The 17,185-nt window shown below is 38.2% G+C and overlaps 2 protein-coding genes across 4 annotated transcripts in view; one reads left to right on the top strand and one right to left on the bottom strand.

The window, feature by feature from the left end:
* Positions 1-17,185, bottom strand: part of ZHX2 (zinc fingers and homeoboxes 2) — a 193,475-nt gene that overhangs the window by 32,711 nt on the left and 143,579 nt on the right. The gene's annotated exons all lie outside the window — the stretch shown is intronic.
* ATAD2 (ATPase family AAA domain containing 2) overlaps positions 1-17,185 on the top strand; it is a 56,100-nt gene that overhangs the window by 26,962 nt on the left and 11,953 nt on the right. For 2 of the 3 annotated variants that reach the window (XR_010067674.1, XM_063299638.1), the window contains exons 16-27: positions 1,105-1,419; positions 2,346-2,472; positions 3,048-3,234; positions 8,920-9,105; positions 9,588-9,723; positions 9,813-10,009; positions 11,649-11,808; positions 12,063-12,185; positions 12,486-12,638; positions 14,445-14,837; positions 15,720-15,853; positions 16,651-16,779. Coding sequence is in view for 2 of the 3 variants with exons in the window: in XM_063299638.1 (XP_063155708.1) it covers positions 1,105-1,419; positions 2,346-2,472; positions 3,048-3,234; positions 8,920-9,105; positions 9,588-9,723; positions 9,813-10,009; positions 11,649-11,808; positions 12,063-12,185; positions 12,486-12,638; positions 14,445-14,837; positions 15,720-15,853; positions 16,651-16,779 (2,240 nt within the window). In the remaining variant the exon portion in view is untranslated. The remainder of the gene's footprint in view (positions 1-1,104; positions 1,420-2,345; positions 2,473-3,047; positions 3,235-8,919; positions 9,106-9,587; positions 9,724-9,812; positions 10,010-11,648; positions 11,809-12,062; positions 12,186-12,485; positions 12,639-14,444; positions 14,838-15,719; positions 15,854-16,650; positions 16,780-17,185) is intronic. The other variant, XM_063299639.1, reaches the window with a different exon arrangement.

Genomic DNA, 17,185 nt, shown 5'->3' with positions numbered 1-17,185 from the left:
TGAAATACTTTGGCCACATAATGAGAAGACAGGACACCCTGGAGAAGATGCTGATGCTAGGGAGAGTGGAAGGCAAAAGGAAGAGGGGCCGACCAAGGGCAAGACGGATAGATTATATTCTAGAGGTGATGGATTCGTCCCTGGGGGAGCTGGGGGTGTTGACGACCGACAGGAAGCTCTGGCGTGGGCTGGTCCATGAAGTCACGAAGAGTTGGAAGCGACTAAACGAATAAACAACGAAGTATGAAAGAAGTATGTTGATGTGGTTTGGTCATAGAATAAGTTAGGATTGAATTGCAAAACATACATGAATGAAGATCAAGAAGATAGTAATTGGATGGAGTTGATAAGATCCTTGGAAAGAGGCAAGACATTTTTTAAAAACTGCATTGTAAAAGCAATGATGGCTTGCAAAAATAATGGAGAATATGGTCAATGTATTAGTGTAAACTAGACATGCCTAGGTTTCCTTTTCCTTACATTGTTCTTTAATTTGGTGCGGCTTACTAATCTTCTGCACTTAAGATATATATTTTTTTAGTCAGTTTTGACTCATTGCAGCTGCCTGAACTAGTCCCTGCAGTTTTCTCGGCAAGTTTTTCAGAAGTTGTTTGCCATTGCATTCTTACTAGGGTTGAGAGAGAGGAATTGGCCCTAAGTCACCCAGCAGGATTTGTGCCTCAGGCAGAACTCACAGTCTCTTGGTTTCTAGCCTCATGACTTAACCATCATACCAAACTGGCTCTCTTATGTAACATGGCTTATTCCAGAAAGAAATAGCATGATAGATATGCATGTACCTACTGTTTTTGCATCCATCCACCAGTTTATATATATTCCTTTTTGTTTTTTAAACTTTTCACTACTTATATCTGTAAGTTGCCCAGGCTGGGAAGCAGAGCTTTAGAAGCTTAAAATAAAGCATAATGGCCAGGTGGATAAAAAAAAAGATGAGAAAACATTTCTATATTCAGTTGTAGATCTTGTGATGGTAATTCTTTATTTCTGGGGGAGAAGAACTTTCCAGTTTCTTACATGCTACATGTAATGATTTTAAATTGATTATTTGGAGAAATAATTTCATAGCAAAGTTTTTCCTTATAGGATACTGTGGGGCTGATATTAAGTCGATATGTACTGAGGCGGCTTTGTGTGCCTTGCGTCGACGTTATCCTCAGATTTACACCAGCAGTGTGAAGCTGCAGTTAGATATCTCTTCTATTAACATAACTGCTAAGGATTTTGTGGTTGCTATGCAGAAGACTATACCTGCTTCTCAGAGGGCAGTAACCTCACCTGGGCAAGCACTCTCCACAATTTCAAAACCACTGCTTGAAAACATACTGCAAAGGATCATGGAGGTTGTACAAAATGTATTTCCACATGCAGAACTGGCACAAAAAGGAGGGAATAAATCAGGTATTTAAATGCTGATTTCTGTTGTTTCATGAAACAATATTTCATCTAAACTTAGAATTGATGCCTGTATCTGTTTCATTTTAATAAAATATTAGCACTGAAAGACTTTGTCTTTTCCTCTCCCCTTTGAAGAGGGGGGACGAAAAATCTGCCGCGGATTGATCTTTTAGTTGACCAGATTAATTCACAAAAATAATTAGATTCAGTAAAGTTTATTTACTTGTAGTTCTGGATAGGTAGCTGGTCTTTACAAGTCTGTATGTTTGCTGTGGAAGTGAGTTTGGTACGAACTAAAGTGTTAGAATATCCTTTCCTAATCCATGTTGTCCAGATGTTTTAAGAATACAGCTTCTTGAATTCCCAGCCAGCCAAAAGGCCACATAGTCAGAGAAGCTATTTTAGTGGTAATAATTAACGAATTATTAATGGACAATAGTGTAGCATCATTTTTTAGCTACTTGAACTAACCTGAATATTTTATTTGAATTATCTGGTGCAGTCATTACACAACGCTTCTTTTAATCATCTCTATCACCCAGATTGGATAGTTACTCATAAGAAAGTTGAGATGGAGAAAGGAATAAGCATGCCCTCTTTGCTAACTAAAGCTCATGCCTTTTTTTTTTTAGGCTGTTAAATGGGTTTCTTGCCAATATTGATGTAATGATAGGAAAGTGTACTGTATAATTTTATCAGTGGAAGAAAAAAAATTAATATAAGAAACCAAAATAACATGGATTAGGCCAAATAATTTTGCCAGTAAAACAAATTAGCATGTCTGGCTTTTTTTTCCATATAACTTTTGGTTGCTTTTTCCCATGATGCAGCATGTAAATCCCAGTGGCACAGGGAAGTCTTAAATTGACTTTAGAAATAAGATATAATATTCACATGAAAATCATGGTCTGTTTTTGTTTCCTTTAAAGATTTTCCTAATCGTGTGTTAGAATCTGACTTGGTATACAGTGATGAAGAGGGACCACCAGTATTTGAAAGTGGACATTTTCAGAAAGGTTCTGAAAAGCAGAGACAACATTTTCTTAACTTTAACAGGTAGGTGATCAATTAAATTCTTTGCAAAAAAAAAAAAAAATGTTATTTTCATGCATGTTTTAGGGTTTTTTTTCCTACTAATAGAGTTTCTTTGTTGCCTCGTGTTCCTTGATCAGTACTAATATTTAAAAGGATGTCATTATGCAGAATTTTTGAATGAACCTGTACATAAATGTATGAATTAAAAGATTAAAAAGCAGAGTGAAAGAAAGGTATTAGCAATCCTATCACAGATTAATTTTTAGGCAGAAGAGACAGATATTTAGCTTTTAATATTTTTGGTATGCATATGGGTAATTTATTTTAAAAGTATGTAGGCCGTGTGTGCTTTTGCAGTTTCTATCAGTTCATGAAACCTTTTGGTTGTTCAAGCACTACATATATCTGTATATGAATCAACTGAAATAATTTATTATTTCCTGTACTGTTTTGGTTTAAAAGTGGGACTAAATATTCAAAATTTGTTAAGCAAAAAGAAATACTTAAGTCTCAAGGTGATCTTGGATCCTACATGATTGAAAAGCTAATATTTGAGTTGACTTAGGAGCTCTTTGTCTTTCTTTTTCTTTTAATAGAAGTGCTTATCACCAACCAACATCTTACCGACCAAGACTGTTAATAACTGGGAAACCAGAATTTGGACAAGCCTCTCACTTGGCTCCAGCAGTTATTCATGCTTTAGAAAAGTTTCCTGTTTATACACTAGATCTTTCTATTCTCTTTGGTGTCAGTTCTAAAACACCTGAAGAAACATGTGCACAGGTATTTCATTATCTTGTACTGTTTAGTTTTTTAAGACGTTTACAAGACAAACGTATATACTGGATGGGAGACTGAATTTTGTAGAGAAAAGAAATTTGAGTTACAGTTATTACATAGCTATAATTTCCCCCAATCTTGGTTCCTCCAGATGTTTCAAGCCTCAGTACCTGTCATCCTAGACAATTGGCTATGCTAGCTCAGGCTAATGGGATTCAAAATGGCTAAGGATGCTATAGGTGTACACAAAAATGATATTTGTTTTTTTCTGCAGTCACACAATTTTCGTTTATTTTTCGGACATACATACTTCTGTTTGTAACATAGTAGAATGTGAGGTGTCATGGTCCTTCATCAAGGAAAGCTTTCGTCTGTTTAGTATTGATTGAATGTTGCCTAGTTTTTATGGTTTTATTTAAATTGCTCCCGTTCATTTGTTCTAATTTCACATTCTTATATATTTATACTATTTTACTGTATTGCATTTTGTTGGATGTTTTAGGATGACATTTGATATTAAAATAATATTGCAAAAACTCAGCGTATCTGTAGTGGAAGGGCGAAGCCTATAGAGTAGGGGTCTCCTCTCCCAGAAGCACTCTGGGTATTCACAGTCTCTTAAGGTATAGATAGAATCATATTTTTTTTAAAGATAAAATTGTAGCAAAACACCTTTTGGTCTTAAATATTAAAATGTGATAGTCAGGGTTAGCAAAGATAAATTACGTTCTTACCCAGACCTCCAAGAATTGCAAATGGAATAGAACAATCAAAATAGCATCTATTTCACTACCACTGGCTATGTTATACAAGACATGCCCTAAATCAGTAATGCAGATTTCTAAATAAACAAATACACTTAAATAATTGTATTTATGCATGGATGAAAGAAGCTGTCATTAAACATCCTTTTCCAGCTTGATCTAGAGACAAAAGGCTACTTAGCAGTGCACAGACAAAGGATTCTAATACAGTTCTAAGTTACAGGTAGTCCTCGACCTACAACCATTTGGTCAGCAACCGTTCCAAGTTACTGTCATGCTGAACGAATGGTGGTTATAACCAGTCCTAAGTTCTGGCTGTCCCAGCACACCCACGGTCATGTGATCATGATCTGGGTGCTTGGCAGCCCCTTCACACTTAACAATTGTTTGCTAAGCACCCCGCAGTCATATGATCACTATTTGCAACCTTCCCCGCCTTTACAACCAAATCGCTTAGTGAGAGAAATTCTGATCCCAATTGCTGTTGTAAGTCGAGGACTTCCTGTAAACATTTTCCCTATTCCTGTAGAGAATAACAACCTTGGAAACTGATTTTATCTCTCTTCCAATGGTTTGTTGTTTATTCATTTAGTCGCTTCCGACTCTTTGTGACTTCATGGACCAGCCCACGCCAGAGCTTCCTGTCGGCCGTCAACAACCCCAGCTCCCCCAGGGACAAGTCCGTCACCTCTAGAATATCATCCATCCACCTTGCCCTTGGTCGGCCCCTCTTCCTTTTGCCCTCCACTCTCCCTAGCATCAGCATCTTCTCCAGGGTGTCCTGTCTTCTCATTATGTGGCCAAAGTATTTCAGTTTGGCCTTTAATATCATTCCCTCCAGTGAGCAGTCTGGCTTTATTTCCTGGAGGATGGGCTGGTTTGATCTTCTTGCAGTCCAAGGCACTCTCAGAATTTTCCTCCAACACCACAGTTCAAAAGCATCTATCTTCCTTCTCTCGGCCTGCCTTATGATCCAGCTCTCACAGCCAAATGTTACTACGGGGAACACCATTGCTTTAACTATGCGGACCTTTGCTGTCAGTGTGATGTCTCTGCTCTTGACTATTTTATCAAGATTTGTCATTGCTCTTCTCCCAAGGATTAAGCATCTTCTGATTACCTGACTGCAGTCAGCATCTGCAGTAATTTTCGCACCTCGAAATACAAAGTCTTTCACTGCTTCTACATTTTCTCCCTCTGTTTGCCAGTTATCAATCAAGCTGGTTGCCATAATCTTGGTTTTTTTGAGGTTTAGCTGCAAGCCAGCTTTTGCACTTCCTTCTTTCACCTTCATCATAAGGCTTCTCAGTTCCTCTTCGCTTTCAGCCATTAAAGTGGTATCATCTGCATATCTGAGATTGTTAATGTTTCTTCCAGCGATTTTAACTCCAGCCTTGGATTCCTCAAGCCCAGCACGTCGCATGATGTGTTCTGCGTACAAGTTGAATAGGTAGGGTGAGAGTATACAGCCCTGCCGTACTCCTTTCCCAATCTGAAACCAGTCCGTTGTTCCGTGGTCTGTTCTTACTGTTGCTACCTGGTCGTTATACAGATTCTTCAGGAGGCATACAAGATGACTTGGTATCCCCATACCGCTAAGAACTTGCCACAATTTGTTATGGTCCACACAGTCAAAGACTTTAGAATAGTCAGTAAAACAGAAATAGATGTTTTTCTGAAACTCTCTGCCTTTTTCCATTATCCAGCGGATATTGGCAATTTGGTCCCTAGTTCCTCTGCCTTTTCTAAACCCAGCTTGTGCATCTGGCAATTCTCGCTCCATGAATTGCTGAAGTCTACCTTGCAGGATCTTGAGCATTACCTTACTGTCATGTGAAATGAGTGCCACTGTTCGATAGTTTGAACATTCTTTAGTGTTTCCCTTTTTTGGTATGGGGATATAAGTTGATTTTTTCCAATCTGATGGCCATTCTTGTGTTTTTCACATTTGCTGGCATATAGTATGCAGTACCTTGACAGCATCATCTTGCAAGATTTTGAACAGTTCAGCTGGGATGCCATCATCTCCTGCTGCCTTGTTATTAGCAATGCTTCTTAAGGCCCATTCAACCTCACTCTTCAGGATGTCTGGCTCTAGCTCACTGACCACACCGTCAAAGCTATCCCCGATATTGTTATCCTTCCTATACAGGTCTTCTGTATATTCTTGCCCCCTTTTCTTGATCTCTTCTTCTTCTGTTAGGTCCTTGCCATCTTTGTTTTTGATCATACCCATTTTTGCCTGGAATTTACCTCCGATGTTTCTAATTTTCTGGAAGAGGTCTCTTGTCCTTCCTATTCTATTGTCTTCTTCCACTTCCGCGCATTGCTTGTTTAAAAATAATTCCTTATCTCTTCTGGCTAACCTCTGGAATTTTGCATTTAATTGGGCATATCTCCCCTTATCACTGTTGCCTTTTGCTTTCCTTCTTTCTTGGGCTACTTCCAGTGTCTCAGCAGACAGCCATTTTGCCTTCTTGGTTTTCTCTTTCTTCGGGATGTATTTTGTTGCCGCCACCTGAACAATGTTGCGAACTTCTGTCCATAGTTCTTCCGGGACCCTATCTACTTAGTCCAGTCCCTTAAATCTATTCTTCACCTCCACTGCATATTCCTTAGGAATATTAGTGAGCTCATATCTAGCTGATCTGTGGGTCTTCCCTAATCTCTTTAGTCTGATCCTAAATTGTGCAATAAGAAGTTCGTGATCTGAAGTACAGTCAGCTCCAGGACTTGTTTTTACCAACTGTATAGATGTTTGCCACCTTTGGCTGCAAAGGATGTAGTCAATCTGATTTCGATGTTGTCCATCTGGTGAAGTCCATGTATAAAGCCGTCTCTTAGGTTGTTGGAAGAGAGTGTTTGTTATGCAGAGTGAGTTGTCTTGGCAAAATTCTATCAGCCTATGTCCTGCTTCGTTTTGTTCTCCCAGGCCATGCTTACCTGTAATTCCAGGTGTCATTTGACTGCCCACCTTAGCATTCCAGTCTCCCGTGATGAAAATAACATCTCTTTTAGGCGTGTTGTCCAGTAAATGCTGCAGATCTTCATAGAACTGCTCCACTTCAGCTTCTTCAGCATCTGCGGTTGGGGCGTATATTTGGATCACTGTGATGTTAGATGGCTTGCTCTGAATTCGAATTGAGATCATTCTGTCGTTTTCTGGATTGTATCCAAGCACTGCTTTAGCCACTTTACTATTAATTATGAAGGCGACTCCATTTCTTCTGTGGTCCTCTTGTCCACAGTAGTAGATCTGGTGGTCATTTGATGTGAAGTGGCCCATTCCAGTCCATTTCAGTTCACTGACGCCCAAAATGTCTATCTTTACTCTTGACATCTCACCAATAACCACATCCAATTTGCCCTGGCTCATAGATCTTACATTCCAGGTTCCAATGGTGTGTTGATCCTTAGAACATCGGATTCGCCGTTCACCACCAGCACCGTCGGCCGCTAGCCGTCCTTTCGGCTTTGAGCTAGCTGCGTCATCACGTCTGGGGCTAGTTGAGCTCATCCTCTGTTCCTCCCCAGTAGCATTTTGACCATCTTCCGACCTGGGGGTCTCATCTTCCGATGGTATACCGACATATCTCTGGTTGTACTGATCCATTTAGTTTTCACGGCAAGAATACTGGGGTGGGTTGCCATTACCTTCCCCAGGGATCGCATTTAGTCTGACCTCTCTGTCATGACCTTCCCGTCTTGGGTGGCCCTTCACGGTTTAGCTCATGGCATCATTGAGGTGCTCAAGCTCCAGCACCACAGCAAGGTAACGATCCTTTGCTGAAGCTTCCAATGGTTACCAGGAAGAATTTCCAGGAAGTAGAAATTGCTTCTTACTGGAGATTTCACTATGAACGGCTTAGAAGAGAATAGACTCAGGTTTTTCCTTCCCTGTTATACATCACTTTGCTCCTGTCACGTTCCCAGTAGTTCTGCCTGCAATCTAGGAGGGAAGAGGTTGGAGAATTTATCTCTTACATGACAAAGTCTTTGTCACATTAGAGTCAGTGTTGACTGAAACCCAAATAATATGTGTTGGTCACACGTGTTTAGTCTGTTTTTCACAACAATACTTGTTGAATTTAAATAGAAATTGAGAGCCAGTTTGGTCTAGTGGCTAAGGCAACCAGCTAGAAATCAGGAAACTCTGAGTTCTAGTCCCACCTTAGGCAGGAAAGCCGGCTGGGTGACTTTGGGCCAGTCACTCCCTCTCAGCCCAACTCACCTCACAGGGTGGTGGTTGTGGGGAAGATAGGAGGATGGAGGAGTATTAGGTACATTCGCCACCGTGAGTTATTTATAAAAATAATAAAGGTGGGATAGAAAACAAATAAAAAAATTAAAATCCAGAAGTCATGGCAGTCTTCCACTGAAGAGTTCAAAGTGAACATTCATTTCTATCTTTCAAGCCTGCTATTTTCAAGACAAGACAAAACAACTTTAAAACTCCTGTCTCTAGCAGTCAGTTTTCCAAGGCAGGTTGTGGTTAAGATTTGTCAAGCCTTATATATGTGGCAAACCAAAGAAGTGAGAACCACACTGATTTCAGAAAGGCATCTTTAATGCTAGCCATTGGTAAAAACATAATCTTGAAAACACTAAGTTTAAATTCCTAAGCAGGCTTAATTGACTCACTAGAAGACCAAGTCTCTTTAAAATGCTTCATTTCCATAGCTCCACTTCTGGGCTGGGCTGCCACCTCAAATTAAGCTGAACTCCTCTCTTACCTCCTTTCACAGTCTCTCATGCATTTAAAAACTTTATTTTGTCAACTGAAGCTCATTATAATTGGCTAGTTCACAGAATTCTTGGGGATTATTAAAATATTTTAAATTAAGATCTGTTAAATGACTGGATAATTAGGAAAGTGGGCATCTGTACATTCTCTTTTTGTAATTAAAGTGTTTTCTTTTTCTAGCTGGTCTGTGAAGCTAAGAGAACAGCACCAAGTATAATATACATTCCAAATATTCATATATGGTGGGGAACAATTGGACCTATGTTGCAAGCAACATTTGCTATACTGCTACAGAATATTCCATTCTTTGCTCCTATTTTTCTTCTTGCAACATCAGATACGCATTATGAAGCTCTGCCAGATGAGGTATTTGCAGTTTGTTCATAGGATAATCCATAATACCTTATTTTAACTGATTTTTTCCTTATTTAGCATCACAGTCAGGCTTAGGATAAGGAAGGTAATTTTAAAAATCCTTTCTGATTCACACCCTAATTTTTTTAAGAGAATGAAAAAAGTGCGTATATGTGTACACATACATTCATGCCTCACACCTAAGTGTTATTTGCTTATCAAAAACTGTTGCTGCATTACTGCGGCAAGGATTGAGACACTACAACAAACTGCTAAGTTGGTTAAATGTTTCCAACAATTCTATTTTTAATGCTCTCTTTATTTTTGTCAGACTTCCTGTATAAAGCATTAGTAGTTCAGTAGTTCTAGAATTTTGCGAAGCTACTAGTTACAGTAACTTCAGTTACCCTTTTGGTTCTATATGTAAACTAAATGATCATGCCTTTCTTCTCTTGTTAATTTGTATTTTTTGATGACCTGATCCATCTTTTTAGGTAAAGGAATTATTTGTTGATGGTTTTGGAGAAGTTTTTGATGTTCACTTGCCTGATTTTGAAGAAAGAAGAAAATTCTTTGAGAGCTTAATTCTCCATCAAGCAGTTAAACCACCTATATCAAAAAAGAAAGCAGGTAGATGTGCTGCAAATAAGTTGAATAAAGTTTATTGTAGATGGATTTGTAAATAACTACAGGTTTACAAATCTGCTTTCATTTTTAAGTTTTGCAGGCATTAGAGGTATTACCAGTAGCAGCACCACCTGAACCGCGGCAGCTGACAGAAAATGAGGTCAAACAACTTGAGGAGCAAGAAGAAGATACTCTACGTGAACTCAGAATTTTTTTAAGAAATGTGACTCACAGACTTGCCATTGATAAACGCTTCAGAGCCTTTACAAAACCTGTTGATTTGCATGAGGTAACAAGCTGTTAATTTTGTTCCAAAATAATTTGTTGTTTTTTTCTCCTGTACATTCTACGATACAATTATTGACTATTGTTAATTATATTAAGTTTGAATTTTGCCTAATGTTGCTGTATCAGGTAGAAAAAGTAATGAATGTAGACAGAACTTATATCAAAATAATAATCTAAGCGCTACCCAAAATGAATATTGTGAACAGTAAACTTGATTTTAAAATACCAGAATCTGAAACCAGTTTTGTGATGTATACATTTTCAGTAAAAGGAACAAGAGATCTCTAAACTATTAAACGTGTTCTCTCCCCGCCCTCCCAGAACCTCATCATTTGATCGTAACCTGCTTGGCATTCTATCTATCAATCAAATTTGTCACCGCCCATCTCTGACTGGAGGGACTCTGGGCGGTTTACAATATGTTTTCCATATTTCTCATCTCAAAGGAGTTTTGACTTGGGAAGCCTGAGAAGAAGGAAAGGCTTTGCACATGTTTTGTATTATCTCCTTTCAGAACATAAATATCAGGAACTCTTTAAGTCTTAACGGAATAGCCTGTACAGTTCTTTAAAAACTATTGTTTTTTAAAGATTATGTGCTTGACAAATGCTAAAGATTGCAAATATCCCTGGTCTGGTCTAGCAGGACAGTTACTTAGTTCCTGTTGTCCTATTTCCATTTGTTTGTTCTCTTTTACTCAATTTTATATGTCTATGTCAAGGGTTAGGGTGTGGTGGCTCAGTAGTTAAGATGCCAGGCTTGTCGACCAGAAGGTTGCAAGTTTGGCAGTTTGAGGCCCGAGTGCTGCGCGGCGGAGTGAGCTCCCGCACTCGCCCCAGCTCTTGCCAACCTAGCAATTCAAAAGCATGCAAATGAGAATAGATAAATAGGTACTACTTTGGCAGAAAGGTAACAGCATTTCTGTGATTGTCATGCTGGTCACATGACCATGGAAGCGTCTTCGGACAACGCTGGCTCTTCAGCCATGGAAACGGAGATGAGCACCACCCCCTACTGTGTCATTAGACACAACTAAATTGGAATCTTTAATGTAAAGGGTGAGCAGTTTCTTTGTGGTTAGGAGCTGTAGGGATCATAGCCAATGATAGAATGATTCCAATTGAATAGGAAAGGTCTAACTTCTCAGCCAGTTTGAGAGGCAGGCTACTGGATGAAATAAATCCCTTCAGCTTTCCAGAGATACAGTATAACATACCCCTTTTGCTCCTCTTTCCCCTGAAAAGGAAAAATTGGCCTGATTGGAGGGGCTCTCTTATGTCTATTCCAAAATAAAGAAAATTTATACTGTTAAAAATTGATTGTTTGATAGGTGTTCTGGAGGCTCTAAATGGAGAGCTGGAGCTACATGTGGCCCATGGGCTATAACTCCAGTTCTTGTCCCAGGTGGTCATAAATAGTTGGTTGCATTTCCGAAACTGCACAGTTGACTAAATTATTTTTGCTTTTGTTTTTCCTACCAGTAATTGAATACAAAATACCTAAAAAGGTAGTTCAGAAGCATTCAAGCCAACTTTTTCAGGTGTCGGCCATTCTTAAAACATACAAAAAATGTAAAAACTTCTGTTTATGTCTGAAGGCAGATAATATATTCAGACTTTTTTCTTATAATGCTCTCGTAGGTACCAGACTATGTCACAGTCATCAAGCAGCCAATGGATCTTTCGACAATTATTTCAAAAATTGATCTTCACCAATATCTGTCTGCCAAAGATTATCTGAAAGATATTGACCTCATCTGTAGCAATGCATTAGAGTACAATCCCGACAGGGATCCTGGAGGTAAGCCTTAATGTCTATATAAGCATGCTATTATATATTACATTAAATAAGCAGGTGATGTTTTAAAAGCCTGCTGTACACAACTTGTTCTCTTACCAAGTTAAAAAGAAGAAATTAGAGTGGTGCAACATGAAGCCTAAATAGTACCATTAAAAGGTATTAAACTTCCTACTAACCATTCATTAAACTTTTGCAGACTTCTTTGTGGAACTGTTAATTTCATCACAAAGTATTTTCTTGTATATTCATTTTAGATCGTTTGATTAGACATAGAGCCTGTTCTCTCAAAGATACAGCATATGCTATAATAAAGGAAGAAATGGATGAAGATTTTGAACAACTTTGTGAAGAAATTCAGGAATCTCGCAAAAAAAGAGGTGGGTTCTTTCCCAATTTGGTACTTTAAAAAAACAGCTACAGTATGATTTTAACACTATTCTGTTATATAGTATTATATAGCATTGCTATGACTGAAATAGAGAGAATATCCCTGTTCATGCATACAAAGAAGCACTTTATTTCATCCTAGAAAACTTTTAAGCTGTATCAGATGCCTCTCCCCTAGAATCCCTGTCTTTAGAATGTTGCATCTTCCCCACATATATTTGTGCACAACATATTAGAGTAGTTCAACCAAGTTAGTAAAGGATGCTTACAATGTATTGTTACTTTTAAAGGTTGTAGTTCCTCAAAATATGCTCCATCCTATTACCATGTCATGCCAAAGCAGAATACCACATTGCAGTACAAGAAATTGGATTCTGAATATGGTGAGAAACTTAAAATCCCACCAATACCTCTGGATTCTAGTTCTCCTTCCATTCCTAATGGTAAGTGCTAATTTATCTGACCTGGCATTTTAAACTAAGAATGAGTGTGATTGAATTTTCTCTTATTGTGGTATTTCTGCTAATCACTGTTTAGTGGATTTTTTTCCCTTCTGTTTTCTCATACAAATAGAGGATTCATGAAAGTTTTGTATCATCTGCATCTACTCATATCCTACTGATAGCTCTCTGGAATCTTTTTACCATTTAATCACATTAAAAACAAAAAAAAAGCTTACTGGGCTGCTTTCTTCTGGCCCTGTGTGGCCTCTTTCTTGGAAAGCTGTCTTTTTGCTGAGTGAATAATCTGAGTGAACTTTACCATTAGACCCGTGCAGAAAACTTAAGTTGTTCCTAGCAATAAACATTTTATTCTACACGGATACTTGGTTTTTGCTAGGTTTTGCTTCTTCCCTAGCCACCCATCTCACAAACACATACCTTGGAAATTTGTACACATGATCTTAGCTGAATCTTCTCAGCGTATCTTTGAAGTGTATCTTGTTCCCTCAGATAATGCAAAGGAGGACCTTGGCATCCCTTCTACTTTCTTATCAGCTTGTCAAAATCTTTTCTGTTGGTTGGGTGTCATGCTCCAGTGGCAAAAATTTCCAGCCCACCCCCCTCCACATCCATGCCAAGACCTCATGGCCAAGCAGCCCAAGAGCAGAGCTTCTTAGGCAACAGAGGAGCCCCAAAGTGGCAGCTGGATGACACGAATAGCAGCACTTCTTCAACAGTTACTTGCTCTTGCACAATGCTTGGCCATTCAGCCAAGGAACAGCCGAGAGACTTCCAAGCAGCAAAGAGTTCTGCAGGCAGCTGTTGCGGCAGCTAGGCAACCTATCCCATAGTGTTCTTCTGGCAGTTGTAAAACAATGGCTTCATGCAGACTTTTCAAAAGAATTGGCTGCAGTCACCTTGATGTTGGAGGTGAGGTTCAGAAATGGAAACATTAACATATAGCCTGTGCTTTTCCATTTGTTACCCCATTTTCTTCTTCAGTTGTTGTGTGTCAAAGATGAATGTGTTTTTGTTGGCTATATTGGCATCTATCAACACTAATAAATGTAGTCCTTTTGTGTGGGGAAAATGGCCCCAGCATTGTTATATAACACAAAGAAGGAATCTATATTTGATTTTCAGTTCTTTTGGTGGGGGGATGAAAGGGGACAAGAAAGAATTATTTCAAGCAGCAGGGTCACGTTTTTTTGGAGTTGTATTCTATGACACTTTTTAACAATTTTCTCCTTTTCTGCACTATTACATTGTATTGTTAGCATTGTAAGCACATAATTCTTCGTTATTTAGTTTGAAAAAAATGAGATAATATAAAAAGAAAATGAATAGGAAAGCAGGAACAGTGAGGAACTATCAATAAAGGATATCTATGTTGATTGTTTTATCCTATTTTATCCTTCCAAATTCTCTCAAAAAATTATCCTTTATTAGAAATATCTTTGTGTTCATATGCTGACCCTAGAAATGGCATTGTAAAACATGCCATCTTTGAAAGATATGAATGGTTATCTAAACAATATTAGTATCTTTTTCCAAGAAAAGGAAGATACTGAGATTCAAGTCTATATATTAGCTTCAATATAGATTATACAGTTACATCAAACAATTTAAACTGTTACACCAGAGAAGGCAAATGGTCCTTTTATGTGCAAATTCATATGAAAAATTTTTGCATTTGTGCATAAGTAATTTAGTGGTTTCCCTGAACTTTGTCCCCAGACTTGTTCCAAACTTGCTGATTTTTAGAGAAGGAAAAACTAATGAATTTCTTTATATTTTTAAATGTAGCCTTATCAAAGAAAAAACTAAGAAGAAAGAGTCGGTGGTGCCTGGGCAACCTAGCAAAGCGGAAAAAGACTTTGCATTTCAATAAAGAGAACAAAGCTCCAGGAGAAGAGCAAGATGAAGCAGAGACTGATGGAGAAGAATGTATGGAAAATAATAACTCTAGTATGGAGCAGGCTGAGGTTGAAATAACACAGATGACACTAGAAGAGGCTGAAAGTTTCCCCCCAGAGCAGTATATCTGTCAAAATAAATCTGATGCAGAAAATGAGCCAGCCATTTATAATGATGCTAAGTGTAAATTTGAGAAGAACAACAAGGATACTGAACTTTCAGAACAAAGAAAAGGATGTAATGGAGATGTGGTAGAACATACATTAGACAGGGATGCTAATGGTGAGTAAAAGGTGTCAAAATTTTAATTCATGTTACAGCGCTTGTCGTATAATACTAGAAAATTAGTTTTATTCAGTGAAATTGTGATTATTTTAGGGCCATTAGAATTATCTTGCTATAATGTCTTTGTGGGTGTTTTTTTTGGGGGGGGGTATAATCACAAACTAGCATAAACAATCAGGAGAAAAACATACAATATTTTAAAATCATCTTCTTTGGGTTGACTTTGTTGCATATATGACCAGTAGAATCTCCACATGTGGCCCACTCAGGTAGAAGACATTCCCCAAAAGCCTGCTAATACAGAAACCAACACCTGAACCATGGAAAGGAATGCCTTAGGAAAGTAAGGGCATGCTTGGTTGGAAGCCCTAATATTCCATTGTTGCCTGCAGAACACTTCGAGATCATTTTAGTGAAATTTGGTAGCACACTGGACAGATTTTGGTGCCAAAATTTTAAGAGTAGGTGTGAAAATATGTATCCCAGAAGCCTCTTGTGCCATTTGATCCTAAACTTACCTTTCCAAAAAAGATTTAAAAATCCAGCTTTTCCTTCCCTTTCTGTATATACCACAGTGACACCAAGTGGCCTCTTGTGGTTCTCTAGAAGGTCTGTTGGCCATGCTATAGCCCTGATCTGTCAAGTTTTCCACCCATTATAAGATAAGGTGAATCATTTAATGATCAATTATTTGATTTGGTCCTGTATATATCTAGGCTCAAGACATTGTAGGATATTAGGCAGACTTAAATATTTTATAGGTGCTCTACCACTTGATATTACTTATAAGCACCACAGAGCTTACTTAGCTTATTTATATCCATGCGTGCTCTAGCAACAATATTACTGTTAATCCTAGTTTTCCTTTTATTTTTATAGATATATGTATGCTTCGTATGACCCGTGCAAGGCGTTCACAGGTAGAGCAGCAGCATCTCATAAATGTTGAGAAAGCCATGGAAATTCTATCAGAGCGAACACCACCACTCATTGTGGATCATGCAAAGCTAAATGTATGTTTTGGAGGGAACTGTTACTGAATTTGCATTCTTCCCTCCCCATTATTTACTTTATCTTAATATATTGTACACCTGAGTGCAGAGGACATGCTGAATGCAGAGTGTCTTGCCTTCTATTGAACTGTAAGCATTGGGTGGGGGGTCTTTTTTGCTGAATAGATAGTGTTAGATCTGCTAAATATTACATCGCTATCAGCTCACAATTTCCAGTCTTCATAACTGGAGTATAAATTATGCTATGTATTTTCTATACGGAGACTCTTTCCAGCTCAGTGAATTGAAACATGTTTGTACTCAAACCAAAATATATTTTGGAGGTTCCAAACTAAGATGTTAAACGGTTCTGAGGAAAGCAGATCAGACTAATAGCTCAGGTTTGCAAATAGCTCCACTGCTAAGAACATAAAGGAAACCTTATTTTTAAAATGCCCTCTAATTCCATGGCTTCTGTGCATCACATACAGGTGCATCATCTGTGCAAGGCTACATTCAGAATATTTTAAAGCTGAGATATTGTGGCAGGAAATTGTTCCCATGTTTGGGATAAGCCAACCCTCAAAATTTTCATATGCTTCAATTTTGACAATAAGTATTACCATATATACTTGTGGATAAGCCCATCTGCAGATAAGCCAAACCCAATTTTTGGGGTGTATTTTGGCAACTAAAATTCTTGGCTTGTCCGCGACTATATACAGTATGTATGGAAGCATAGCTGGCCTCTTGAAGAAATCATTTTAATAACTGTCTGGTCTTATTTGAAGGAATTAGTAGTATTCTGTTTTCCCCAGGAATTACTGAACATGGCCACTGAGAAAAGTAGAGACTACACTATACTTCAGTTGGAAAAACTCTATGCCTTACTCAGTCAGTGTATTTATCGACATCGTGGAGACTATGACAAAACCAAATTGATTGAGGTACAGTATTTTACATATGTAACCCTAACTGCCCAGAGTCCCTCTTTTGGGGGAGATGGGCTGTAGCAAAATTTGAATGATAGATAGATAATGTTCTAGTGATAATTTAAGTCTGCATTCAATTATATTATCAGTACTCTCTCATAATAGATATCAAAGCTTATGTAGTGTTTTATTGCAACTCTCCTGTTGTACTAGTGCTTTATTCCATCATTTGAAAAACAAAGTCTAAAGAGTAATCATATATACACATTTATTGGGACATTTGATTCCAGGTTTGTCATTTTCCATTTGGGACAATAGTCATAAGCACGCGTCACTTGTCCTCCTTACAATCTATAAACATATTGTTGGCTCTCCCGTGTTAGCGTATATTTTGTTTCCTTGCGTGGTGAGCTATTCCATT

Source organism: Candoia aspera, chromosome 3, assembly GCF_035149785.1.
Source record: "Candoia aspera isolate rCanAsp1 chromosome 3, rCanAsp1.hap2, whole genome shotgun sequence".
Taxonomy (NCBI): domain Eukaryota; kingdom Metazoa; phylum Chordata; class Lepidosauria; order Squamata; family Boidae; genus Candoia; species Candoia aspera.
Note: the sequence above shows the minus strand (reverse complement) of the source record. Positions and strands in the feature narration are given on the sequence as shown.